This window comes from Stegostoma tigrinum, chromosome 9, assembly GCF_030684315.1.
Source record: "Stegostoma tigrinum isolate sSteTig4 chromosome 9, sSteTig4.hap1, whole genome shotgun sequence".
Taxonomy (NCBI): Eukaryota; Metazoa; Chordata; class Chondrichthyes; order Orectolobiformes; family Stegostomatidae; genus Stegostoma; species Stegostoma tigrinum.
Genome location: NC_081362.1, coordinates 67829456 through 67857278, shown reverse-complemented (window position 1 = coordinate 67857278; position 27823 = coordinate 67829456). Strand labels below are relative to the sequence as shown.

Here is a 27823-nt window from a genome sequence, read left to right as displayed (position 1 = left end):
ATATAAATTCTTTATATACATAGTCACCAGAGCAGTTTGATTCTGTATACAGCCTATACACAAGAACAAATAAACCCAAAGCATTTCTTGCTTGTAGAAGACTAGATTTACATGCATTTGAGGCACTGAAGGATTTGATAATTGAATGGACCCCCATGTTCTTCAGGAGAAAAACCTTAGAGATGATCTTTCCTTACTATGCCTTGGTGGCAGCTGCCCCAGGCTTTTGTGCGTCCCTCAGCACATATTCTTGGATGTTGGAATGTGCCAGTCTGCAAAACTTGGTTGAGGTCAACTCCTTGCTCTGGAAGGCCAACAATTTTCAGGCAAACCAAACAGTGTCTTTCACCAAGATGATGGTCCTCACTCATAGTTGATGGTTGTCTCAGTGTGTGGGTCCTGGAAATATACTGCAGAGCACAAAGTTCTGCGTCACAGAGCTGCTCGGGATGAACCTCAACAAAAACCGTGGTATCTCTCTCGAGACTTCCTCTGCAGGCACATTCCAGCAGGAGATGTGTGTCAGTCTCAAGCCCCACTGCAGCTGCTTTGAGGGCAGCATATGGTGGCGCAGACAGTCTGGGCATGCGGGATGGATGTCATAGATAGTGACCTTCTCACCACCAGCCAAGCAGGTCTTGGTACTCGTTGGGTCATGCTGGTGATGAGGTATTCTGCTGAATGACTTTGACAGTCTGTTCAGGGAACAACCCGACAGGATCCACCTTCTCCTTTTCCTCTCAGGGTCTTGACGATGCTATGTGCTGACCACTTCCTGATGGACTTGTGGTCAAAGGTGTTTTTCTTTCAAATTTCTCCATGAAAGACAGATGATATTGAATGGTCCAACTGCTTGGGGCATTCCATGGCAACGAGGCCAGCTCCATCCTTTGCAATGCTGGGGATAGGTAGAACATCACTGTGTAGTGATCCTTGGAGCTTGTGCATTGCAGATCTACGCTCAGCTTGATGCAACAACACACAAAGGTGGCCATCAGGATGAGGGCGGCATTGGACAGGTACTCCATATTTCACCCCTTATCCAGAGCTTTGTACATAGTGTCCCTGGAGACACGGTCCATCTTAAACCTCCAGATGAAGTGAAAGCTGGCTTGGATAATTGCAATGCTGCAAGTTTAGGGAACTGCCAAACCCGCACCATGTACAGCAAGTCAGAGAGTGTCTTACATCTGATAACCAGGCTTCAAAACCCACAATGGCTCCAAAATGCCTAGTTTCTGCCTAATCTTGGCCATAGGCTCCTCCCAAGTTGTTGCATATGCCTTGAACCCCTCCGTACTATATTGCTAGCACCTCCAGGTAATCTGTCTTCATGGTGAGGGAGATAAAGGATCAATTGGCCCAGTTCCCAAAGAACATGGCCTCACTCTTGCCTGAATTTACCTTGGCTCCCGTGGCCAATTCAAACCGGTTGCAGATGCTCATGATAGTGAATATGAGCAGAAAACGGCTTTGTCATCCATGTGCAGGGAGACAATGACCTGCAGGCCTCCACTACCTGGAACAGTCACCCCTTTCAGGCTCACATCCCGCTTGATGGATGCAGCAGAAAGCTCTAAGCAACAAACAAACAAGGCAGGAGAGGCTGTACAGCCTGACCTCATGCCAGATCTCATTTGGAAGCTTTCTGATTCCCACCTGTTGACTGAGATTTCACTAATGATGTTGGTGCAGAGCTGTTGGATTCAATTGCTGATTCCCTTCCCAAAGTCTATTTTGGAAAGTATGTCCCACATGTAGGTGTGCAACATCCTGTCAAAGGTCTTCTCCTGATCCAGGGTGATGAGGCAAATGTTCACCCCCTTGTCCTGCATGTAGGTGAACATTTCCCTGAGGACTGAGAGGCTCTCGGAGTTCATCCTTCTTGATACAGCACAAGTTTGGTCAGGGTGAGTTATCAATCCCAGAACAGGCCTGACCCGGTTGTCGATGACCTTAGACAGTATTTTGTAATCCACGCTCAGCAGTAAAACTGGCCACCAATTTCTAATTTCCTCCCTTTTCCCCTTCTGCTTGGAGATGAAGGTTCATCATACCATTCCCAATGGATTAGCACACAGAAGCATACTATTGTATACCTCCAGCAGGTCCTGCCAATCAAGTTCCACAACTTGGCTAGCAAACCATTGCATCTGGGAGTTTTATTCTTTTCGAAGGACTGGAGGGCATTGGCCAGCTTATCCAGAGAAAATACTGGTCAAGCTCCTGGACTGTTCCTGGGCTTAATGTTATACTGTCTGACACAGAAGGAATTACTGATCCTCAAGACATCAACCTGAGATGATGTTACTGAGCCATCTTCTTCCTTCAGGCTGTGAGCGCAGAGCTCTCCTTGTGCACCTTGAAGAAGGAACATGAATGTGTCTCATCCCGCTCCATGGTATGGACCCTGGGCCAGAAGATTATCTTGGAGGCCTCAAAGGTATACAGCACAGCTTGCTGGCTCTTCACTTCCTGGAGATTCTCCGTGACATTAACCATCATCATCATCATCTACTGCAGGAGTAGGTTATGCAGGCTTTTCTCGAATTTGGGCAGTTTTCCCCATCTGTCTTTCGCCTTCTGAATACCTTTAAGGCTAAAGAACCTCTTGATGCTCCCCTTGACTATTTCCCACTAGTCTTCTGGAGACTGAAAGAGGGATTTCATGGTTCTCCAACCTGTGTAATCCCTTTTGAAGTTCCTCAGTGTTTTCTGGAATCAACAATTTCACGTTCAGCTTCTACGTTCTGCTATCGGCCCACCAACTGTACAAATGATCAGCAGCATTGCGGGTGAAGCATTAATTTAACCCCACTATTGTGATATATTTCAGTTGTTTGTAGCACAATACTTTTACCTTTTACACTAAAATGTTAAGGAGTGCAGTATACAGTATGTTACGCAATCCTGTGGATGAAATATCATTGGAGCATCAGTAACATCCTGATGGATTAAAAAGGTAAGATGTGGAAAACAAATTAAAACTCTCTAAACATATAAAGTTCAACAAATGAATTGAGCATCAATGTTCCTTTCCGCTCTCGTACATCTCAGATGTCCTCGTTTTTCAAGGACCGCAACTCACCTCCCAACTCAGTGGTCGGGAACGCCCTTAACCGTGTCTCCTGCATTTCCTGCAATGCATCCCTCACATGCCCTGGCCGCAATAACAACCAAAACAGAATCCCCCTCGTCCTCACGTACCACCCCACCAAACTTCAGATCTAATGCATCATTCTCTGACACTTCCGTCATCTACAATCTGACCCCACCACCAAAGACATTTTTCCCTCCCCACCCTTATCTGCTTTCAGGAGGGACCACTCTCTCTGTGACCCCCTTGTCCGCTCCACACTCCCCTTCAACCCCACCACACCCGGCACTTTTCCCTGCAACTGCAGGAAGTGCTACACCTGCCTCTACACCTCCCTCCTCACCCCTATCCCAGACCCCAAAAAGACTTTCCACATCAAGCAGATGTTCACCTGCACAACTGCTAATATGGTATTCTGCATCCGCTGTACCTGTTATGGCTTCCTCTACATCGGGGAAACCAAGCGGAGGCTTGGGGACCACTTTGCAGAACACCTACGCTCGGTTTGCACTAAACAACTGCACCTTCCAGTCACGAACCATTTCAACTCCCCCTTCCATTCCTCAGACGACATATCCATCCTGGGCCACCTGCAATGCCACAATGATGCCACCCGAAGGGTACAGGAACAGCAACTCCAACTCATATTCTGCTTGGGAATCCTGCAGCCCAATGGTATCGATGTGGACTTCACAAGCTTCAAAATCTCCCCTCTCCCTACCACATCCCAAAACCAGCCCAACTCGTTCCCGCCTCCCTAACCTGTCCTTCCTCCCACCTATCCCCTCCTTCCACTCAAGCCCCACCCTCATCTCCTACCTACTAAACTCATCCTGCCCCCTTGACCTGTCTGTCCTCCCTGGACTGACCTATCTCCTCCCTACCTCCCCACCTATACTCACGTTTGCTGGATCCATCTCCGTCTCTTTGACCTATCTGTCTCCTCTCCACCTATGTTCTCCTCTATCCACCTTCTATCCACCTTCCCCTATCTCCCTATTTATTTCAGAATCCCCACCCCCTCCCCCATTTCTGAAAAAGGGTCTAGATCTGAAACGTTAGCCTTCCAGATCCTCTGATGCTGCTTGGCCTACTGTGTTCATCCAGCTCTGCACTTTGTTATCTCAATGTTTCTGATGAGGTTTTTTCACTCTCTTACACTCCATGAGCTTAACATGGAAATCACTTCAGATTTTGGACAGGGAAACCATAATGTGTGTTCAGTCTGTGCTTGGAGATGTTGAAACAGGCAGCTTTTACAATCTTAATGGTACCGTCTCATTTGAATAATTATAGCATTCAGCATATTGTTACAGTGTTCTGGCTGGCTAACTGCCCATCAATAGGAATGAATAGTATGAATAGCTAGTACATTTTTCAATATTATCAACACATAATGCAAATCATATCCTCACTCACTCAGCCAGCAGCATGTATAAACTTTTCAGGGATGTTGGGAGGACTGGCAAAAGCATTTTTGGTAGGCTGCTGGAAATCATCTGTTAGACTGAATTCCGACTAGTGCAGTTCAGCTGGGAGTCTGGTGTCAGGCATACAAATGATTTGTCCTGCCCAATAAAGCAGGTTTTGAATAATTAGCATCACAATACAGAGCAAGTTGGCTTGGAAAAGGCTGGACCAACTTTCTTGCTAAGAAATTTGAAGGCTCTTATGCAGATACTACAGGGGGTACTTCTCCACTCTAAGATGTCTGCTGTAGGTCATTGCAGGTCTCTGAAGAATAGCGGAGTGCATGAATCATTGCTGCCAGGTAAAACAAAACCTTAACTTCAGGTACAAAATGTTGGTATGCAAATATTCTTTTCCTCAGTCAGCTGCAAGCTAAACTATAGTTCATAGAACAACACCTATGTGTTGAATTCGCAGCAAGAGGCTTTCAGAGATTCCCAAGGGTTTTTATTACAAATCTATAGGTTAGTGCAAATACCAGTTTCCATTTTCTGTTATGGACTCGTTCCCTATCCAGAAGGCAACACCCTGCTGGGAAGGAGCCTTTCCTTTGAAAACTGTACCGAAAAATCATCCGTTTGACTGATTAAACTAGTAGCAATTACGAGTGCTGCCCTCCAGGCACAGTAGAAGGATAGGAAAAGAGAGGAGATTAATGAGCCCAGGTTTTGTTTTTGTAACTCCACCACCAATTCATCCAATTAACGCAAAAACACATTTCCAGCACAGTCCACCACAGAAGTACAGCAATCACAAAAAATGAATGAAGGCCGGGAAAGGAGGGTGATCACAAAATTCAAATGGAGTTAGAGGTGGAAATAATGCTCTCCAGCCCCCACAGTACTCATATCTCTCTAAAAGCCTTAAAAGGTGTTGGTGTTCCCTGCACAAAGGACACAAACAAAGAGAGGCAGGCAGTCGAGAACTATGACCCCTATGCGGCTCACTACCTGCACCTCCTAATGGCTACCTCAGCCAGGCCCAATAACAGACCAATAAGGAGATCCCTCAACTTGCTCACTTCACTCAAGAACCCATCATGTTTAAAAAAGAATGACCACTAAATCACCCAGTTAACAAATTAAACCGAGTAATTACAAATTCTGCACACCGAGGTCAGTGCGACAACAATAAAACCGAAGGAAGGGTAGGATAAGAGGTCAGAGATCAAATCAAATGTTGTCATCGTGTCACCATTCGTGAGCGAGGAGGCCCTGGTTCAAGTCCCACCTGCTCCAGGGGCACAAGTAACATTTCCAAACAGGATGATTAGAAAATATCAAGAGTTGTGTTCTTTTTGTTCAATTAATCTGCTTCAGAGATATTATTGCAGACAGGACTTGAACCCACGTCTCCCAGCTTAGAGGTAGGAACAAAGCCACTGCACCAAAACAGCCTGAAAATAATCCAGTTTTTTTTTACAAATGGTAAATCAATTTTGTTTATAACATGGAGCATCATAAGGATATGACTCTTATAAGTGGTGACAGTAGAAATTCTTCAACATAGAGCCAGAGCCACAGCAACATGGTGGACACTTAAGTGTCCTTTAAGCAATTAGAGATGGACAAGTGTATCCCCATATCCTATTGGGACTGCTTAAGTTGAACTATCATTCCAGATTAACTTTCTGGTTAGCCAGTGATGCCCACATCCCATGAACAAAAGAAGAGAAATCCCGAAAGGGTTTTCTGGCATTTAAGAGATGTAATGAAGCACTGCAAAATGCAAACCTTCTTTCACATATTTCTAATAAGACAGAATGAATAAGATATTATTCATTATGTTTGGGAATTTTAATCATTAAGGTCACTGATCTCCAAGCACATATAACTCATTTCTCTAATGGTTCAAGGTTCACCATATATGAAAGAACTATTAAGGATCTGTTACATTAACAGCGCGCTTAGTATATATATATTTTAGTAGATTTTTTAAAAATGCAAAACAATGAGAAGAAACTGAAATTCTTTGCTTACATTCTACATGCAAAAGTACTATACAGAGCTTTGTTTGTGTGCAGTGAAGTATGTCCCAAACATAAGCCAAATACACGCATATAATTATCATAAACATAAGAAGTGTATATTTCTTAAATTTACTTTATAACAGCATTCTGAAAAGGTTTCAGATAATATGGAAAGACTACTTAGTTAATGAAAGAAAGCACACCGCTGCCCCTTGATATTCAACAGCGTTATCATTACTGAATCCCCCACCAACAACATCCTGGGAGTTATTATTGATCAGAAACTCAAGTGCAGTCAACACAAAAGTGTAATGGCTACAAGAGCAGGTCAGAGGCTAGGAACACTGTGGCAAGTAACTCTTTTTCTGACTCCTGAAAGCCTGTCCACCATCTACAAGGCACAAGTCAGGAGTGTGATGGATTATTCCCCACTTGCCTGGATGAGTGCACCCCCTACAACTCAAGAAGCTTGACACCACCCAGGGCAAAGCAGCCCGCTTAATTGGCCTTGCATCCACACACATCTAAACCATGCACCAAATTTGTTCAGTAGCAGCTGTTTGTACTATCTACAAGAAGCATTGCAGAAATTCACTAAAGATCCTCAGACTGCGCCTTCCAAACCCATGACTACTTTCACTTGGAAAGGCAAGGGCAGCAGATTTAAGGAACACCACCATCTTCAAGTTCTCCTCCAAGTTACTCTCATCCTGACTTGGAAGTATATCGTCATTCCTTCACTGTCGCCGAGTCCAAATCCTAGAATTCTCTCCTTTACAGCATTGTGGGTCAAGCCACATCAGGTGGACTGCAGCAGTTCAAGAAGGCAGCACAACAGCACCTTCTCAAGATCAACCAGGGAGGGGTAAGAAATGCAAACCCAAATATAAAACCCCTGTTGAAGCAAGTGCCATAGCAATATCCTAAAAACAACTTGCATCTTATTTCCTAGGATGAAGGGTTTGTTTTGTGAGGGTGGATTGAGTATAGCAGCCTGTACTAATCGATCTTGTTGAAGCTTTCGATTCTGACAGAGATTGACAGAATGTACCCCAAGATGTTTCCCTCTCTGGGGTCTCTCAAACTGGGGGTCGGTGTGAGGGGTGCGCACAGTTTAGAAAAGGCATCTCCAATTTAAAGGCAGAGGCGCCTTGCTTTGCTTCAGTGAGAGGGACCTTGTAGTTGTGAGGACAGCATTAAATAGGCTGATATGCACGAACAGATTGGCGTTAGGAAGGAGGAGGTGCTAGAAATTTTGAGAGACATGAGGATAGATAAGTCCCTTGGGCCAGATGGGATCATAGATCATAGAATCATAGATCATAGAATTTACTCAAGGCTCCTACGGGAAGTGAGGGAAGAGGTTGCTGCAGCTTTGGTGATGATCTTTGTGTCCTCACTATCTGCTGGGGTAGTACCAGATGATTGGAGGGTGGCAAATGTTATTACCTAGTTTAAGGAAGGGAAAAGGGATAATCCTGGGAATTACAGACCGGTCAGTCTTACTTATGTTGTGGGCAAAGTATTGGAGAGGATTCTAAGAGATAGTATTTATGATTATTTGGAAAAGCATAGTTTGATTAGAAATAGTCAGCATGGCTTTGTGAGGGGTAGGTCATGTCTCACAAGCCTTAGTGAATTCTTTGAGGATGTGACAAAACACATTGATGAAGGTAGAGCAGTGGATGTGGTGTATATGGATTTTAGCCAGGCATTTGATAAGGTTCCCCATGGTAGGCTCATTCAGAATATAAGTAGGCATGGGATTCAGGGAAATTTGGCTGTCTGGATGTAGAATTGACTGTCCAATAGAAGACAGAGGGTGGTAGTAGATGGAAAGTATTCAGCCTAGAGCTCATTGACCAGTGGTGTTCCTCAGGGATCTGTCCTGGGATCATTGCTCTTTGTGATTTTTATTAATGATTTGGATGAGGAAATGGAGGGGTGGGTTAGTAAGTTTGTCAATGACACGAATGTTGGTGGATTGTGGATAGTGTGAAGGGCTGTTGCAGGTTGCAAGGGGACATTGACAGGATGCAAAGATGGGCAAAGAAGTGGCAGATGGAATTCAACCCAGAAAAGTGTAAAGTGATTCATTTTGGAAGGTCAAATTTGAATGCAGAATACAGGGTTGATGGCAGGATTCTTGGCAGTGTGGAGGAAAGAGGGATCTTGGGGTCCACGTCCATAGATCCCTCAAAGTTGCTGCCAAGTTGGTAGGGTTGTAAAGGAAGCATATGGTGTTGGCTTTCATTGGCTGGGGAATTGAGTTTAAGAGCTGTGAGGTTATGCTGCAGCTCTATAAAGCCCTGGTTAGGCCATACTTGGAATATTGAGTTCTGTTCTGGTCACCTCATTATATGAAGGATGTGGAAGCTCTAGAGAGGGTGCAGAGGAGATTTACCAGGATGCTGCCCTGAATGGAGTGCAGATCTTATGAGGAAAATTTGAGGGAGCTAGGGCTTTTCTCGTTGGAGTGAAGAAGGATGAGAGATGACTTGATAGAGGGGTACAAGATGATGAGAGGCATAGATAGAGTGGATAGCCAGAGACTTTTTCCCAGGGTGGAAATGATTTTTACGAGAGGGCATAATTTTAAGGTGATTGGAGGAAGGTATAGGGGAGATGTCAGAGGTAGGCTGCTTACACAGAGAGTGGTGCATGCGTGGAATGCACTGCTGGGGTGTTAGTAGAGTCAGATGCATTAGGGATATTTAAGTGACTCTTTGGTAGGCACGTGGATGATAATAAAATAAAGGGTATGCAGGTGAGTTTGGTCTTAGAGTAGGATAATAGATCAGCAGAACATTGTTGCCTGTACTGTTCTATGTTCTATGTGAGTAGGAATTTCTTCTCTCAGATGATGATTAGTCTTTGGAATTCTCTTTCAAAGAGAACAGTGGATGCTGAGTCATTGAATACATTAAAAAGGATGAGCAAATAAGGCAGATATTTGAACTACAAAGCAATCAAGGATTCTGGGGGTAACAAAGTAGAAATACTTCACATGCATATGGATGAAGATAATTTTTTAGCTCACCTGCAGCTAAATAGGCCAAATTCCTACTATTTTAAAGTTAATAAGCTGTCCAAAAGTCAAGAAGAAGCACTTTTGACACATACCTCAAGATTGCATTTTCTGTTGTTAACTGTGATGAGTTTGAAAACAATCTTAATATCTGTGATCAACATTTTATTGCCCGACACCATCTGCCTAAAGAGACACTAGTGAATTACTAATAATGACGTGGACCTGGAATGGCACTTCTTTAGACTGAGATATTTGACAGGCTCCCTTCTATAAATAATACTGGAAAACCAGTCAGCAAATAAAAAATTGAAAATAACTGAAAACACTTAGTAAGAACATAAAGCTCTATACAGCCTGAATTATATGTTATGATTAACGGATAATAAATTCTGTTTGAAACATAGAATACACGTTCTAGTATTAATTTACCACGAAAGAATGTAAATTCTTCGATCCATGTAAAAAGGAACAAATTTTCAAAGTATGATTATGCTGAACAGTTGTCTGGTATGGAGCAAAGCCGTAAATAGCGCAAAAATTCTGCAAACACTGCAGTGGCGTTCACAAAAAAGTCATTCATTTATTCAAAAGACTATCAAGTGACTACAATTTCCAAGCCCAGTTTATAACCACACTTCGAAATATTCGCTGAGGATGTTTTACAACAAAGTACTTTTTCATTAACACCCCCTCTTAAAAAACGAACACAACAAATAAATGATTGACTCCAAGTAACCATCTCTGAGCAATGCTTTACAACAACTTGTTCAAAGAGTTCCCACTAGATTTTTCTTTGTTGGGGTAAGAACTGAATTCAAACCATGACCGCTATACTGGTGCGAACTCCCAAATTCGCCTTAACCTCATCTTTTCCACACTGTGCTGTCAGTGAAATGACATCAGATGCAATAACGAATATTGAAAAAAATGCTGTACTCACTTTCAAGATTCCACGTCTCGGCTACTGCTGCAGCCGCTTAACTAATTCAATGTGCTATTATTCCCCTCCGTTAAACTTGCCAGGAGAAACTGAGGGTAGATGTCAAAGCGGACTTTGGGCGTGGGGCGAGCTGCGGTCTCCCCGGCGGCTGCTACTGCTATCGCCTTATCCATGCCGATGAGACTGCAGCGAGGAGGCGATGACTTTCCCACACTCAGCTGGCTGGCTGTCAGCGGATTCTTAGCGCAGTGTATCCACCTGGGAGTACGGAGAAAGGAACATACATGCTAACTGACATCCTCTGATTGACGTAGCCCTCCACCTATCGAGCGGCCGTCCGGACGTGCTTTTCTGTCAGTGAGAGTTCAGTCAGTGTGGGGGGCGGGGACAGCGTGTGCGTGTGTGCGTGTTTTTGTGGGGGGGGGGGGTTCAGTGTGGGGGCGGGGTCAGTGCGTGTGAGGCCGGGCCGGAGTATGTTGGGCGTGTCAGGGAGGGATCAGCGCATGAGGGCGGGGTCAGTACGTGCGTGGGGCGGAGCCCGTGTACGTTGGGACGTTGTGGGCGGGATTAGTGCGTGTTGTGGGTGGGCCATATGACCGAGTCTCGCGGAGAGACGCTTGGACGTGAAGGGATGCTTTGACGTTCACGTGCATTGTCGTTGATGCATGGCGGCGAAGCTCATTTTTAAATGCTTTTATTTTTACACTGTCGTGTCTTTCAGCCCCTCTTTAGAAAGCTGGCCCCTTGTCTGAAGTGAGCATAGAATAGGACTAATCTGAAGTCATTTCCAAGTGAGCTCTTGCCTTTCCCGTTTGTAAACTAACGTGGCGGCGATGGTTCTGAAGAAGAAGAAAGTCCGCGATGTTGGTCGAATTGTGCTCGACCAGCATCAACTAGCGAGATTGCGATGTGAGTAAACACGTGCCTGTCACAGGCAGCGGAATCCGGAGTCTGCTGCAGATGCAGTGCCCAGGCTGTTCCTCCCTAGGCCGCAGAGGCATATATTGGGTAACCCGGGACGATATGGGCAATTTGAACCCGTGTGCCTTACCGTGGAGGCCAGCAGACCTGGGCAAATCTAATATTTGTTCAGCAATGAAGCAGCAGCACTTTGCAAACAGAGCTAGGCCCGAAACGTCAGCCTTCCTGCTCCTCTGATGCTGCTTGACCTGCTGTGTTCATCCAGCTTTACACCTTGTTATCTCAGAATCTTCACATCTGCAGTTCCTACTATCTCTCAGGATTAAGAAATCAAGTTTGGACAATGTGTTCGTGCACCTGGGTTTCTGATGTCAACTTGGACAGTCCTGATATAGAGCCCGTGTGTTAAAGAGTATTTTATACTGAATTTGTAGCATCAGTGTATGTGGCGATCATAGATAACGTTCATAAAATAATTACACGAATGATTCTAGGTTTGGGGAAACTGGGCTTGAATTCCTTAGAAACAAGGTTGCAAAAACTTAAACTGAAAATCTGGAAGATTTTGTGCAGAGTAAATTGGGAGAAATTGTTTCCATGAGCTGAAGGGACAAGTGACACTCAAAACAAAATACTGCAGGTGTCAAAAATTTGAAATAAAAATAGAAAATGCAGGAGGAATTCAGGAGAAAGTCTGGCAGCATTTGTGGGAGGGAAGCAGAGTTAACGTTTTGATTCCAATATGCTGTCTTTTCAGAACTGATTGAAGCGTACACTGATTTAAAATGAATGGTAAAATAGCCAAAGGCAGTTGGAAAAGAGAACTTTTTTATGCAACATATTGTTTCGATCTAGAATGCACTGACTGAGTGTGGTGGTGGACATTTAACATTGACTTTAGAAGGGAGTAATTATCTGAAAAGAAAAATTGTTCTAGAGTTACATGGTAAGGACTAAGAAATGGGACTAGTTCTTTACTTTTGTAAAGAGCTGGCGTGAGCATGAATCAAGTGTCAACCACCTCTGATGTTGCTTGGCCTGCTGTGTTCATCCAGGTTTACACCTTGTTATCTGAGAATCTCCAGCATCTGCAGTTCCTACTATCTCTCGCGATTAAAAATCAGGATTGGACAATGTGTTAGTGCACCTGGGTTTCTATTTTTAACTTTGACAGTACTGATATAGAGCCCATGTGTTAAAGGGTATTTTCTGAATTTGTGGCATCAGGGCGTATGCGGAGATTTTAGATAATGTTCACAAAATATTTACATGAATGATTCTACGGATGAGCACTCTAATTCTGTAAATAAACTTCAAACATTGAGAAATGCATATATTCATGACACGTAATGAATCATTGTAAAGTGCATTTACTGTCGCACAGTTGTGGCAGGATATTTGTTCATAAGATCCTACAAAAAAGCGAAGGCATGAATTTGATTTTGTAATAATCTGAAATGAGGAATATTGGCCAAACACTTAGAATTTTCAATAGTGTCAAGCACTTTGTGTACTGAACCATTAGAATAATTATCATCTTAATGTTTGATTCAAAAGGAACCATTCCCTAAAATGAGGCAACCTACCTGTGCTCTGTGGAAGTTATGCTTTAAGTCATGTGATGAAGTCTTGTTGTGGCGTTTGGATGCAGTGTCATTTATAACTGAAATGCTGATATTTTTAACCAGTAAGGCCACCTTTTATCAGTGAGCTTCTTTGCAATGATTCATGATATGTACTTCAGACAACTGTAAGCTACTCTAGTTTTGATCCAGGATTTTAGAACATATTGTGCTCCTTAAATATATTACATGTGCAAAAAGGTTTGGCGTAATCTGAAAAGTTAAAATGCTTTTACATTTAACTCTGTAAATCATTTTATTCATTTTGCATTCAATTACAATATATTGTTTTGAATAATACGCAACCAGCTTACCACAAATACACTTGCAAGATACATTTAACCGTACATCACTATGCTTTTGGAGAATAAATGTATCTTTTTTACCCTTAGGCATAGTAAATGTTGAGGAGAATGGTCTTGCAAATCTTCTGCTGGAATGTGCGCAGCTCACTGATGGAATACAACAATTGTGTTTGTTAAAGAAGGTCAGTTTGTCTTGCTCTTTTGTTTGGGCTTCATTTCAACCACTTTGCTGAGCAACAGTATCAGAACAATATAGTCACAAAGTTGAAGAGGCAATTTATATTTTCAGAAAGTGGTGTTCATACCTTTTTCCATGACTGATTTAATCAGTTGACCTTAAAAAGTAATGTGTAAGGGTCTTAAAATAAGCAATGCAAATACACCACTCCATTTCAAATTTAACTCAAAAATTATTGGATTAAATGAGGGATTTGTAACAAACAATATTTTACGAAGACATGATCAGCAAATTGCCACTTCTAAAATGTTTTGTTTCCTTTTCTTGAGTTTGGGTTCGAGGTCTTGATGTCATTTTTAAAATGAATGCCTAAAGGACTATGAAATCATACAGCATGGAAATAGACCCTTCAGATTATCCAACTCTTTCTTGTTTTTTTTTCAATTTTCTTCTTTTTACATCCAGAGTGCTATTACAAGCAACCGTATGGCAATTTTCACACCCTCAAATCAGCCATGGTACTTTTCATCTATTATAGACCACTAGTAAATCACCGTCCCCAGTTAATTAATTTACATGCAAAGCCTGGCAAAGGAAATAAATCCAGGTTCTAAATACAAAGTTCAGCGAGCATCATCTGTTGCCGGTTGATATTGGAGCTGTATGATTTGACCCTTTTAAAGAGAATTGCTTTTCTAACTTGACAGTAAACAGAGAGGGTATATGTATCAGGTATGTCTGCTTGCTTTAGCTTAGAAGGTCTCTTTTTTTTATTTGCTTATGGGTGTTGCTAGCTCTCCAACATTATTGCCTATCCCTAGTTGCTGTTGAAAGGGTGGTGGTGAGCTGCCACCTTGAACTGTTGCAGGCCAGGTAGACTGCATGGCCATTAGGGAGGGAATTCCAGGATTTTGACCTGGTGACAGTGAAGGAACAGCAGTATATTTTCAAGCCAGGATTGTGAATGGCTTGGAGGGGTACTTGCAGGTAGTGATGTTCCACTGTATCTGCACCCCTTGTCCTTCTAGATGGAAGAGCTTGTAGATTTGGAAGGTGCTGTTTAAGGATCTTTGGTGAATTTCTGCAGTGCATCTTGTAGATTATAACACAGCGTCTGAATATTGATAGTGGATGCTTGTGGATCTGGTGCCAATCAAGCGGGCTGCTTTACCCTGGATGGTGTCAAGCTCATTGGGTGTTGTTGGAGCTGCACCCATCCAGTTCAGTGGGGAGTATTCCATCACAATCCTGCTTTGTGCCTTGTAGATAGCTTAAGGGAATCAGAAGGTGAGTTTGTTGCTGCAGTATTCCAGTCTCAGGTCTTCTCTTGTAACCACTATGTTTATTTGGCCAATCCAGTTGAGTTTCTGTTCAATGGTAACCCCCAGGATGTTGTTGATAGGGGAGTTCAGTGAAGGTAACATAAATGAATGTCAAGGGACACAAGTTAGATTGTTTCCTTTTGGAGATGAATATTGCCGGACATTTATGTGGCATGAATGTTACTTGCCACGTGTCAGCCTGAGTCTGGATGTTGTCCAGAATGTGTTGCATTTGAACATGACTGCTTAGTGGCTGAGGAGCCATGAATGTGCTGAATCATCCGCGAACATCACTACCTTTGACCTTGTGATGGAAGGAGGATGCTTACCATCAGATGATGAATAGTGTCAGGCATTTACTTCCAGGGACTGATTTCATAAATTAGAAATGACTGACTAACTGCTGTAGATATCATCCACCGTTTCAAATACGTCCAGTACAATTAATTACACCGTTATATATAAACTAAGTCTCTGTCCTATATCACAGTGTTTCTTCCACCGTAGCCGAAAGAGTATCTTTTTCTTTCTATATTATTTATTTTTCTTACTATTAAATATAATACTTCTTTTTCTATTTCATTATTATAGAAATCAAATACAAGAAATACTTTTAAACTGAGTAGCTTGATTAGCTTATTTTTCTCTGGGATTTGCAAGCTATGTGACTGCTCATTGGGAAAGATACAGCACCATTTCCTACTTAAAAATCTGAACACATTTTCGTTGGTTTCTCACTTGTTAATTGAAATTGAGTCAAATTTGAATTGAAAACGCTTTCTCTCCTGGTGCAGCTTTAATTGTTATATTTTGCACAATCTACATTTTCGCCAAACCACTTTATGTGCTTTTCTGCACTTTTCAGATTGGCTGTTTGTTAAGAAAACTAGGTGGAGATGATCTGCATAATTCCCAGAGTGCTACCTGTATGGAAATATTGGTTAGAATTTACTGGGGTCTGGAATCCAGAAGCCCCCTGAAAAGAGCAACAGCAAGGTAACTCACAGAATATTTGTTTCCTGTTTTCAGTACATTCATAAGTGAGCTAATAAATCGTGAGAGATTTTGTTACGGCCAGGTGAGGGCATTATGAATCTGCTCCTTTTTTTGTTGAACCTCCCTTGTTGGCCATAAAATGCTTGAAGTTACTTTTAGCTTTCTTCTCAGTCACACCATTTTAATTATAGTTAGCTTCATAATAACACTTTCCTGAGTAAAAGTGGAACTTCTGCTATCTGCAATCTGACCCCACTGCCAAAGACATTTTTTCCTCCCCACCCTTACCTGCTCTCCAGAGAGACCAATCTCTGGGACTCTCTTGTCCGCTGCACACTCCAGCCCCACCATACCCGGTACTTTTCCCTGCAACTGCAGGAAGTGCTATACCTACCCCTACACCTCCCTCCTCACTCCTATCCCAGGCCCCAAGAAGACTTTCCAGATCAGGCAGATGTTCACCTGCACATCTGCTAATATGGTATACCGCATTTGCTGTTCCCGTTGTGGCCTCTACATTGGGGAAACCAAGCGGAGGTTTGGGGACCGCTTTGCAGAACACCTACACTCAGTTCACGCTAAACAACTGCTTCAGCCAGTCGCGAACCATTTCAACTCCCCCTTCCATTCCTCAGACGACATGCCCATCCTGGGCCTCCTACAGAGCCACAACGATGCTACCCAGAGGTTGTAGGAACAGCAACTCATATTTCACTTGGGAACCCTGCAGCCCAATGGTATCAGTGTGGACTTTACAAGCTTCAAAATCTCCCCTCCCCCTACCACATCCCAAAACCAGCCCAGCTTGCCCCCGTCCCCACAACCTGTCCTTCCTCCCACATCAAGCCCCATCCCCATCTCCTACCTCCTAACCTCATCCCGCCCTGTTGACCTGTCCATCCTCCCTGGACTGACCTATATCCTCCTACCTCCCCACCTACACTCACCTTTACTGGCTCCATCACTGTCTTTTTGACCTGCCCGTCTCCTCTCCACCTGTCTTCTCCTCTATCCACCTTCTATCCGCCTCCCACTCTCTCCCTGTTTATTTCAGAACCCCCCTCCCTCATTTCTGAAGAAGGGTCTAGGCCTGACAAATCAGCCTTCCTTGCTCTTCTGATGCTGCTTGGCCTGCTAGGTTCATCCAGCTTTACACCTTGTTATCTCTGGAATTTTTTCTTACTCACTAATACTGTGAAGAATGATACATTGAACACAAATAAATGGTACAATGTTTTTGAAGTAGTATATGTTTGATGCACAATGAAGAAGTCAAAAATACATAGATTTTGAATAAAAAAATCAAGTCTTTGCACTCCTCGAGCTAGATTTTAACCCAAGAACTGATTGCTTAATGAATTACTTGTATCTTTATCAGTGATGAAATCCGTAAATAGCATTGAATTCGGGGTGAATAGATCTTTTTTCAATTTACTTAATCACAGCTTTTTTTGATGTAACTTGAGGGGAAACAAGCAGAGACAGTGGGAAAATAGAGACTTCCAGTTGTGTGGTTACTCATACATCTCGCATCACTTTGCAAAAGTTGTTTTTCTGAAATATATTTCTCTTGCATATTCCACATATGGCATCATTGTTATTTCCATTTGGACAATCTACAGGTGACCTTCATTACGATATGTGAAATCTCCACAAAGGTTTAAACTAAAAATAGAAGGCAAGGATTTCTCTAATTTCAAATAACCTTCCCACCCGTCCCTGGGCTTCCTTTAAGTCCGACTTCCTCCCTTCCGTTCTGCCTACTGACCCTCCCTTCTACTTACCAACGAGATTCATCCCTCCCATCGACCAATCAGGTTGTACCTACTATCAGGGTGCACCTATTACTACCATTCTGCAACCCTCCACGACATTTTTTATCTGCCGTTGCCTCTACCCACAGCCCGAAGAAGGGTAATATCCAAAATGTTGACTTCTCCTTTTCTCCAGATACAGCCTGACTTGCTGTGTTCTTACGGCCTCCTATTTGTCTATCAAGGATTTCTCAACATCTGAATGAGTTTTGGTGCCTTTTTATTAAATATCAATTTCAGTTCACACTTTCTTTGCTTAGTGCAAATTTGTATCACAAGCTGGGCTCAAATTGGTCACGTGACGACTGCAGCTGTCATTTGTCAGTAGTTTCTCCTTTTATATTGTTTAAAGCCATTTTAGTCCATGAAGATTTCAGGTATTAAAAATCAGATGATGGAAGGTGAAAATTGATTTACCAAATCTTGACATATCCTGGAAACCAGGGATATAACAGAAAATGCTGGAAATTCTTCAGGAACAAACAGAAACAAAGTTCATGTTTCAGGTCAGTAAACTTTCATGAGATGTTGCTGTTCTAATGAAAGTTATTGACTGAAACATTAATTTCATTTTCTCACTGCAATTGTACTGATGCTAGTGTGATTGTGGTCATTGTGAGGTACAATTCTATTTACTTGATCTGTGAGATTCCCTCTGTCTGTATGCCTCTTTCTTGTCTCTCCTAGATCAGTGTCAGGTGATCTATTTGTTTCATTCCTTTTATTTCTAAGACTTTTTAAACAATCTGACATATCTGAATTAAGCCATTTTAGAAGGTAGTTAAGCGTCATTTAAGAGTCATTGTTGCAGATCTGGAGTCACAAGTAGGCCAAACCATTTGAGAACAGCACTTTTCATTACTGAATACAGTGGGCTTTTATGACGATTGTAAATATTTTCACAGTCATCATTAAACTTTGAATTCCAGATTTTATTGAATTTGAGCCCAGATCCCTAGAACAGTCGTTTGGTTTTTAGATTATTAACAAGCCCAGCGATAATGCCACCATGCCATCAACCCATGGGGGAAGCATGAGATGTCCCTTATTTTGCACCAGTACTATTGTTATTGGGTGTATGGTAATTGTGTCAATTGAAATTAAATATTTGCAGATAGAAGGTATTGTCTGTGTAGTTATTTGTTCAGGTATAAACAAGCAGCTAATAGCAAAAGCTGAGACCTGTAATGATTCACTTTGTGAATATAGATTATTCTGGTTTCTTCCGTTTGTAGTCTGGCTATCAGGGTTTAACGTTGCCGTTTCTAATCTTGGCTTGAGTTTGAACTAGTATTGATCTTCAGACAGCCTATATGTGAACAAAAGTCTTGTAAGTAAGAGCTTACAAATGTGTAATTGCTATGATTCAGGCTTATTGTGCAAAATGATAAGGAATGTGCATTTTATGAGAGTCATTTAAAGTGCATTTTATTCTTGTTCACGGGTTCACATTTTTTACCTGTGCTATGAAGAAAAGACATTTGGGCTGTAACTCACTTAATTCCTGCACTTGGGTGACGAGATCTGCATTTATTGAGTAAATAGTATCTCCCTTCAAATGTCATATACCTTAAGACACAGTAGAGTTGATTGCTGAAAGGTTTCACCATAGGTTTTGAGAAAAGACTATTTGAAAATGATTGACTGCAATACTGGTCTAGGCTTCAACAGAACATAATGGGCTGAAATTGTGGTGCCATGTTATTATTCCATTCTTAAACTCCTCCTGTCATAAGGAACTGTGTTCATTTTGGTGGTTGTAGATAGGCATGTTAATGAATGGCCTAGCCTATTCTGCCTACTTGGCAGAACTCTGCGCAATTTCAAATCAATTTAAAAAGATGGAAAAACTGTTTGAGTGCTGACATTTCTTTTAACATCAAGAAAGCTAACTGCAGTATATATATATATATGTGCTACGTGTTGTAGACCTAATTTTAGACTTGTCAGCTAGAAATTAGCTTTGTTAATATACACAGAAGTAAATTTAATTAATTTTTTGCTAATCTTGGTGTTGATCAGTTTTCTACAGGATTGGTTAATCCCTCAAAGGAGTATGTTTCAAAAAGCAGGGACTTTGTCCATGTTGTAATGAGTAGGTTTGCAAAACTGTGGAATAATTGTTCATTGGGATTTAAGTCAAACAGAATGATAGAAGTCTAATCTGTGTGGATAACATGAACCATGAAATGTCAGACGATACACTTGTAAATTTGAGCTGTTTCCAGAGAAAGCATTGAGTGCTGTAAAACATATGAGTGAGGCAAGTATCAATTTGGTTCGTTTGGTCGTTTCTTGAGTCCAGAGGTAGCAAATTCAAGCCTCCAGAACTTGAGCACATGATATATACCAGCATTCCAGTGTTATATTGTCAGCATCCTGCCCTTCAAATTAAATGTCAAATGCAGTTCCGAGCTCTGTCCTTGTGGCTGAAGAACTCAAGAACTGTGGACTTAGAACTTACAAAGCGCTACTCCGACAAATATTTGCTAATGACGAGGACTAGGCCGAGGGGAATCTTTTGAAAGATCTAGTGTATGGAGAGCTTGATGCTGCCCTGAGCTTCAAACGAAACAAAGATTCACACAAATTCATGATTTCAACAGCTGAGAACATCTGAACATTGTAGAAGCAGGTGGCACTGAAGAAACCACGTTGGAGCACGTTAATTTGAAGAACCACATCTTCAAATTGCAACAGAAAAGTACTGTTACAGGAAAGAGCTCACAACAATAGCCCAGTATTCCAGTTGCAAGGAACGGTACTGTACTCAAAATGGGAAGACTCCACAGATGAGCAGGAGGTGTGAATTATCAGTGGTGATGCAAAGACCAAGGTGAAGGCTCAATGCAAGGCAGAGAGTTCTCTAGGTGTTCTCACAAACGTCCCAACCATGGCCAATACCAAACAATTGTTTGAACTGCACATTGACTGCAGCATTTGCCCAGTTAACAATAGTGTCTGCACTTCGGAAGCATAATTCATGAAATGGGACATTCTGATGGACACAGTGACACACCACACAAATGAGATTTCTTTCATGTTATTGACCTTGTGTCTGTGGTTGCTGATGGTGTTGGTAACAATATGAGATCAGCGTCATGAAAAAAAGCACTTTGTTACAAATGTATGACATGTTTCGAGGGCCGAAGGGCCTGTACTGTGCTGTAATGTTCTATGTTCTATGTTCAATCGCATTGTAATTTTTTGCTTTTGGCACTGGTAGCAATACAATGGATCAAGCTGGCGCTACTGCAGGGTTTAGATCCTAAAATGTGATGCTGAGGACATTCTCCATTAAATAAAGATTCTACCACTTACAGTGAAGAGCCAAGACTATTTTAGACCAAGACAAATGTCATCCATCTGTGTTACATCTAAATTTGCGAATATTTTTAAGTCTTAAAATCCTGGAAATCACAAGATGTCACTTTTTAAAAAATAATTGTTACATCATACGTTGCTATGGGAAATGCCCTGGACCCTAAGGCATAATTAGTCTATTGATACCAAAAGATTACAGGAAAAACCATATTGAAGTTTTATTGTTTTCCCTACTGTATGAACAGCAATAATGGTGCTTTAGAGGCATAATACACTGCTTGTGTGAAATGAATAATTTCGCCAACTCCAAATGTCCCCGACACCATAATTGCCAATGATGGACATTAACTGTATACTACTGAAGATGCATTCTCCAGTCACAAACACAAGGTTAGGATTAGACCCATAATTGTATTGCCGCATGTTCCTAATCGTTCAGATGTGAAACTTTTGTGGTGAAGGATTGCAGGATCTCTTCTGACACTATTGCTTGCTGTTTACGGTTTTCAATGCAAAAGCACCCTTGAAAATGTGCACTTATTTTAAAAAAGACTACATTTTCCACGGCAGTCAGTGTAATAGATAGCAGAAATGAATTGGTTACATTAAAAGCTGAAGGAAAGTCAGATGACTTGAACTCAGATCTTAATGAAATGATTCCCTGGTTTATTTTAGTGTTTTTTGCTGCAGAGTAGTGTTGCACAAAGAAAGATGCCTTTGCATCCGGCCTAATTTCCCCCTAAGGAGCAATCCCAGCCAGTTAGTAAGTAAATATCCCAATTATTGTTATGTACTTTGCAGATGGATCAAGAACAGGTGACTCCTTAAGTGTCTTTGGTTAATAGCTCAGAAAAACTGAAACAATGACAGACTTCAGGTCTTCACCTGCGCAAGGTGATCTTTAATCTTTAATTTGAACTGTGTATATCAACATCTCCATCTTTTTCAGCAGAGATGGAGTTTTAGAACTGCTGCTCCCAATTCACACTTTTTTTTGCCTTAAAATTATATTTTACCTGAAGGAGCTACTAAATCCTAATGTTTTGCATGCCTCAAATATATGGCCATGTCATTGTTTACAAATCCTTAAACAATAGATGAGCAGCTCAGGTTGATGTGTTGATCAGGGATTAGTCAAAGTCTCTGGTAACAACAGACGTTGGTTTGTTTTACAGACGGGGTAAGGAGTCAAAAATTGCTGGATTAGCACGGTGGGTCACTATCCGAAAGAGAAACAAGTTAATATCAGAGGATTAGACAGGGTGGACAGTGAGAGTCTTTTTCCGAGGATGATGACTTCAGCTTGTACAAGGGGACATAGCTACAAATTGAGGGGTGATAGATTTAAGACAGAGGTCAGAGGCAGGTTCTTTACTCGGAGAGTGGTAAGGGCGTGGAACGCCCTGCCTGCCAATGTAGTTAACTCAGCCACATTAGGGGCATTTAAACAGTCCTTGGATAAGCATATGGATAATGATGGGATAGTGTAGGTCGAGGGCCTTAGATTAGTTCACAGGTCGGCGCAACATTGAGGGCCGAAGGGCCTGTTCTGTGCTGTATTGTTCTATGTTCTATGTTTTAACATTGGGAATACCCTCCCGTAAAAGTATTGCTCTTGGATTATGCATGGGAGCAACTGACACCTTTGTATTTAATTGAGAATTTGTAGTTGCAATAGATGTCAGATTTGCATTGTCTTGAATAACTGTTAACTTGATATTTACTTTTACAACTGAGTATAGGTTTTCAGAAATTTTTAGTGTTCATGTTGTAATTTAATATTTTCAGTTTAAAACTGGATATGTTTCAATGTGTTGGCCAAGGAGTGTGAAAACAATTTTGATGTATATTTTTGGGAAATTCTATTTAAATTGTATTTCCACACTCCAGCCAAAAGTATGCTAATGTTACTCCCAGCGTCAAGAGATTTTATTTTCATCATTACTCAGCCCAACCTAATTTTAAATTTTCCATTATCACGGGAAGGCGATGGCCCAGTGATATTATTGCTGGACTATTAATCCAGAGATCTAGGTAATGCTCTGAGAACCAGGACTTGGTTCCCATCATTGGCAGATGGTGGAATTTGAATTCATGAAAAAAAATCTGGATCCTAAGTCTACTGATGACCATGAATCCATTGCTGATTGTTGGAAAAACCCATCTAGTTCACTAATGTCCTTTAGGGAAGAAAATCTGCTGTGTTTACCTGATCTGGCCTACTTGTGTCTCCAGACCTACAAGAATGTAATTGACTCTCAGCTGCCCTGGGCGCTTATGGATGGCAATAAATGTTGCCCTAGTCAGTGGTGCTGTCATCCAGTGAATGAATTTAAAAAAAAAATTCTGTTTTCTTTGTGTTTGAAATATGTACATTGCTACGCAAGAATTGACCAACTATATATGCAGAATGTGATTCAACGGTGCACTTTGTCTTTAATATCTTTTTGAGCTGGCTCTGTCTGAGACATACACATTGTTTGCATTGTTTGATTTAGTTGTTAACATGGTAGAAAAAATTAATGCAAGCCCCTTGTTTAGCAGCAACATATACGAGGCATCTGTTGTACAGTTCTTTCCAACAAAGTCATTTTTGTACTGTTAAAAATTTTTAAATGAGGCATACCGACACTGCTTATTTTTAACATTTTTTACATCAAATGCTTCATTCACAATTGACACTAATATCCTTCCGCAGTGCATTGAGTGGCATTCCTGAAAACTTGAAGGAAGAAGTCGTTAGTTGTCTCATCAGTTGCCTAAAGGAAGAAATTTTGATAGTGGATAAATCCCATGTCAGGAAAGTGATTGATGCCATTGCAGCATGCATGGAGAATTTTAGCCTGGGTAAGATTTGATCAGTTGCATAACCTTGAATAACTTTGTGTTCAGGACTTCTGGAACATGGGATTTTATTTTCCTCCTGTATCTTGTGTTTTCTGTTGCCTATGTAGCTGACTTGTGCATGAACTTTGAACTCGAGTAGTTAGAAAGAAGCTATTTAGCCCATTATATTTGGATTGGTTCTTCACTTGAAACAAGCCAAACTAATTCTACTATTCTACATTCTCTACTTACTGTCCTGGATCATATCTTTCTTCAAGTATTTATTCAGTTTCCCTTAAAAAGTGCAATGTTAATAATTATGTGATAAAACAATGCTCTGTGTAGATGACTTTCTTCTAACTGCTTTTTACTCTTTCCCTGTATGATAATTGGAAATTGATTATCCCTCAAATTTCCAGTCACTGGAAACAGCCATTGTTATGATTTCTATCATAATTAGCTTTTGGTAGGCTTTTGATTTTTAAAAATTTCATCCTCTTAAGAGAGAAAAAAAATGCCTAACGTCCTGGACAGGAATGAATAGGCAATTGATAACCTAATATCATTGTTTCTAATTGCAATGCATGCTCAATAAAGTAATCATGCTGATTTCTACCTTTAACACAGGTGAAATGTGTACACAGTGCCTCTGTTTGGATGGTAGGTTGTTCTGTTTTGTATTTGGGTGCGTTTATAGACGTTTACACCTGTGAGATGGAGCAGATGTGAAAAATCACAATGTTGTTTTTTCAATTAATTTAGTTCAGAATTGTTTAAGCTAACAGCTATAAATACTTAGAAAGTTTATTCATCATCATCATCATTTATTATTATTATTATTATTATACCATGTTTCACTTATCTCCTGTATTAACTATACTCTCAGTTGAAGATTGCAAATGTTTAAACTTTGTTCTCCTTCCCAAGTCTGTCGTGTTTGTGTAAGTTGTTAACAATGTTCAAGGTCTGGCAGCATCTGTAGAGAAAAAAACATCAGAGTTAATGTTTCGGGCCCAGTGACCCTTCCGCAGAACTGTATTCTTGAGGCATATTTATAATTTTTGAGTTATTCCTCAGATTCAGGAGCTGAAAATAATTATTGTTATTACTGTTGTGGAATGGTGTGGCATGATATCCCAGGTGCAACTGTGCAGATGTGGATGGTTCAGAGCACCATTTATTGTTGGCATAAACACTGTTAAAATGCTGAGTTTGGAATGTTCTCTTACATGTTCATTTTATTTTGTTGCAAACATTCCACTTGCTTTCAAATCTTATCTGTAAGTTGTACATGAAGTGGAATTGAGTGAACTGCTCCTTTCTTTATCAAATTTTTTTCACGATGTTTTAGTCTTTACTCACCATGTGCATACCTTGTCATCAGTGTTAAAATGATCAATTTTAAGTTGCTTAATCCTAACGTTTGTGTTCTCCTATGGGCAGTTGTTTAAGTGTAAATGAAATGCTTTACTTTGAAAATAATTTAAATGTGATTTGTATCATGTTTGGGTTGTGTTAATGCACAAAAGATTCCAGTAACATTGGCTACTTGCTGAAGTAGTCAAGCATTTTTCAAACTCAATCCCACATGTATCTACATAGTTTAAAAAAAATGAAGGATGTGCAATGCTATCCCAATTTTAGTAGATTATCTTTATTGCTCAATCAGAATGATCTCTTTGCAAGCCTTAGGTGGAATTTCTTACCCTTGTCTTTTGCTCCTTGTAGCTGCCCATTTCAGAAACCCTGACTATCTCCATGGAACCATATTTGTTCCTAAAAGCCTGTCACTATTTGGTAAAAGCCTTCTCCAAGACTGATCAAGGGGCTTTCCAACACCAGTGATAGTGCCGTTCTGAATCCTCATGAATTTTTTTGTTATTTCAACTTTGGAGAAGTAACCACTAATTATTCTTTATATACCAACCACCTTTAAAGCTGGGACACCTTTTGTAAAATAATGAGAGTACACACCTGTGATTAAGACATCCTGTATTCAAAGTAACCCTTTCCAAATCCAATGACCATAAATGTGACTGCTTATAGTTTGGCATAAAGAACGTTGAAATGATTTGTAAGTTTGTAACTGCTTCTATTTTACTTTGTAGTCCTTCAGTTTCTGTGCACGGCATTAGTGGATTATAAGCTTCAAAATAAGTGAGTATTTCTAAAATGTATCTTTGTTTCGGACTGCAGTTATGATAAGATGTCAAGTCATCTAAATTAAGCAAAAATCACCAATGGTTATGATTCGTGATTGTAAAGTTAATGAATTTGGTTGCAAACCTACAGTTCTTTTATTTTGCATTTGTGTTAAATGCTGTAGGTAGCCATGACTTAGTATAGGGTGTTACATTATAGGTGGGATGATTAAAAATGTCTTGACTAGGTTGGAGACTACTTCTTCAGGTATTATACATGTGCAGATCATATACATTGTGCTTGAGTAGCATGAACTGATGCAGTTTTCATGGCTGTGATGAGCTGAGTATTCCATTTTTACATAATAAATTGATTAGGGATAGTCAGCACGGTTTTGTGAAGGGTAGGTTGTGCCTCACAAACCTTACTGAGTTCTTTGAGAAGGTGACCAAACAGGTAGATGAGAGTATACCGCTTGATGTGGTGCGTATGGATTTCAGCAAGGCGTTCGTTAAGGTTCCCCACAGTAGGCTATTGTACAAAATGCGGAGGAATGGGATTGTGGGAGATATAGCAGTTTGGATCGGAAATTGGCTTGCTGAAAGAAGACAGAGGGTGGTAGTTGATAGGAAATGTTCATCCTGGAGACCAGTTACTAGTGGTGTACCGCAAGGGTTGGTGTTGGGTCCACTGCTGTTTGTCATTTTTATAATTGACCTGGATGAGGGCGTAGAAGGAAGGGTTAGTAAATTTGCAGACGACATTAAGGTCGGTAGAGTTGTGGATAGTGACGAAGGATGCTGTAGGTTGCAGAGAGACACAAATAAGCTGCAGAGCTGGGCTGAGAGGTGGCAAATGGAGTTTAATGCGGCCAACTGTGAGGTGATGCACTTTGGTAGGAGTAACCGGAAGGCAAAGTACTGGGCTAATTGTAAGATTCTTAGTAGTGTAGATGAGCAGAGAGATCTCAGTGTCCATGTACACAGATCCTTGAAAGTTGCCACCCAGGTTGACAGGGCTGTTAAGAAGGCATACAGTGTTTTAGCTTTTATTAATAGAGGGATCGAGTCCTGGAACCAAGAGGGTATGCTGAAGCTGTACAAAACTCTGGTGCGGCCGCACTTGGAGTATTGCGTACAGTTCTGGTCACCGCATTATAAGAAGGATGTGGAAACTTTGGAAAGGGTGCAGAGGAGATTTACTAGGATGTTGCCTGGTATGGAGGGAAGGTCTTATGAGGAAAGGCTGAGGGACTTGAGGCTGTTTTCGTTAGAGAGAAGAAGGTTGAGAGGTGTCTTAATTGAGACATATAAAATGGTTAGAGGGTTAGATAGGGTGGATAGGGAGAGCCTTTTTCCTAGGATGGTGAAGGCGAGCATGAGGGGGCATAGCGTTAAATTGCGGGGTGAAAGATATAGGACAGATGTCAGAGGTAGTTTCTTTACTCAGAGAGTAGTAAGGGAATGGAACGCTTTGCCTGCAACAGTAGTAGATTTGCCAACTTTAAGTACATTTAAGTCATCATTGGAGAAGCATATGGACGTACATGGAATAGTGTAGGTTAGATGGGCTTGAGATCGGTATGACAGGTTGGCATAACATCGAGGGCCGAAGGGCCTGTACTGTGCTATTATGTTCTATGTTTTATGTTCTATGTTCTATAAGTATGCAGGAACATCCACTAATATTGGGAAAAGCCCATAATCATTAATTAAATGCAGTTTATACTACTGTCAAAAATCTTTCAATCTGAGTCAGAAACCCTATTTTGAACCCAGATCAGACCAAAAAGTTGCCAACTTACTTTTTTTGAGTAAGTGTCTGGGTGGGGGGATTTTACATCTGATGAAGCACATGTGAGTCCAA

General features: G+C 41.2%; 2 protein-coding genes across 4 annotated transcripts in view; one reads left to right on the top strand and one right to left on the bottom strand.

The window, feature by feature from the left end:
- plekhh2 (pleckstrin homology domain containing, family H (with MyTH4 domain) member 2) overlaps positions 1–10860 on the bottom strand; it is a 114014-nt gene extending 103154 nt beyond the window's left edge. For both annotated transcript variants that reach the window (XM_048536634.2, XM_048536635.2), the window contains exon 1: positions 10508–10860. The gene's annotated coding sequence lies outside the window, so the exon portion shown is untranslated. The remainder of the gene's footprint in view (positions 1–10507) is intronic.
- Positions 10861–11127: 267 nt separating this feature from the next.
- thada (THADA armadillo repeat containing) overlaps positions 11128–27823 on the top strand; it is a 387510-nt gene continuing 370814 nt past the window's right edge. For both annotated transcript variants that reach the window (XM_048536483.2, XM_048536484.2), the window contains exons 1-6: positions 11128–11416; positions 13443–13537; positions 15721–15851; positions 23688–23836; positions 24443–24475; positions 25924–25972. In XM_048536483.2, the coding sequence (XP_048392440.2) occupies positions 11341–11416; positions 13443–13537; positions 15721–15851; positions 23688–23836; positions 24443–24475; positions 25924–25972 (533 nt within the window). In that variant the 5' untranslated portion in view covers positions 11128–11340. The remainder of the gene's footprint in view (positions 11417–13442; positions 13538–15720; positions 15852–23687; positions 23837–24442; positions 24476–25923; positions 25973–27823) is intronic.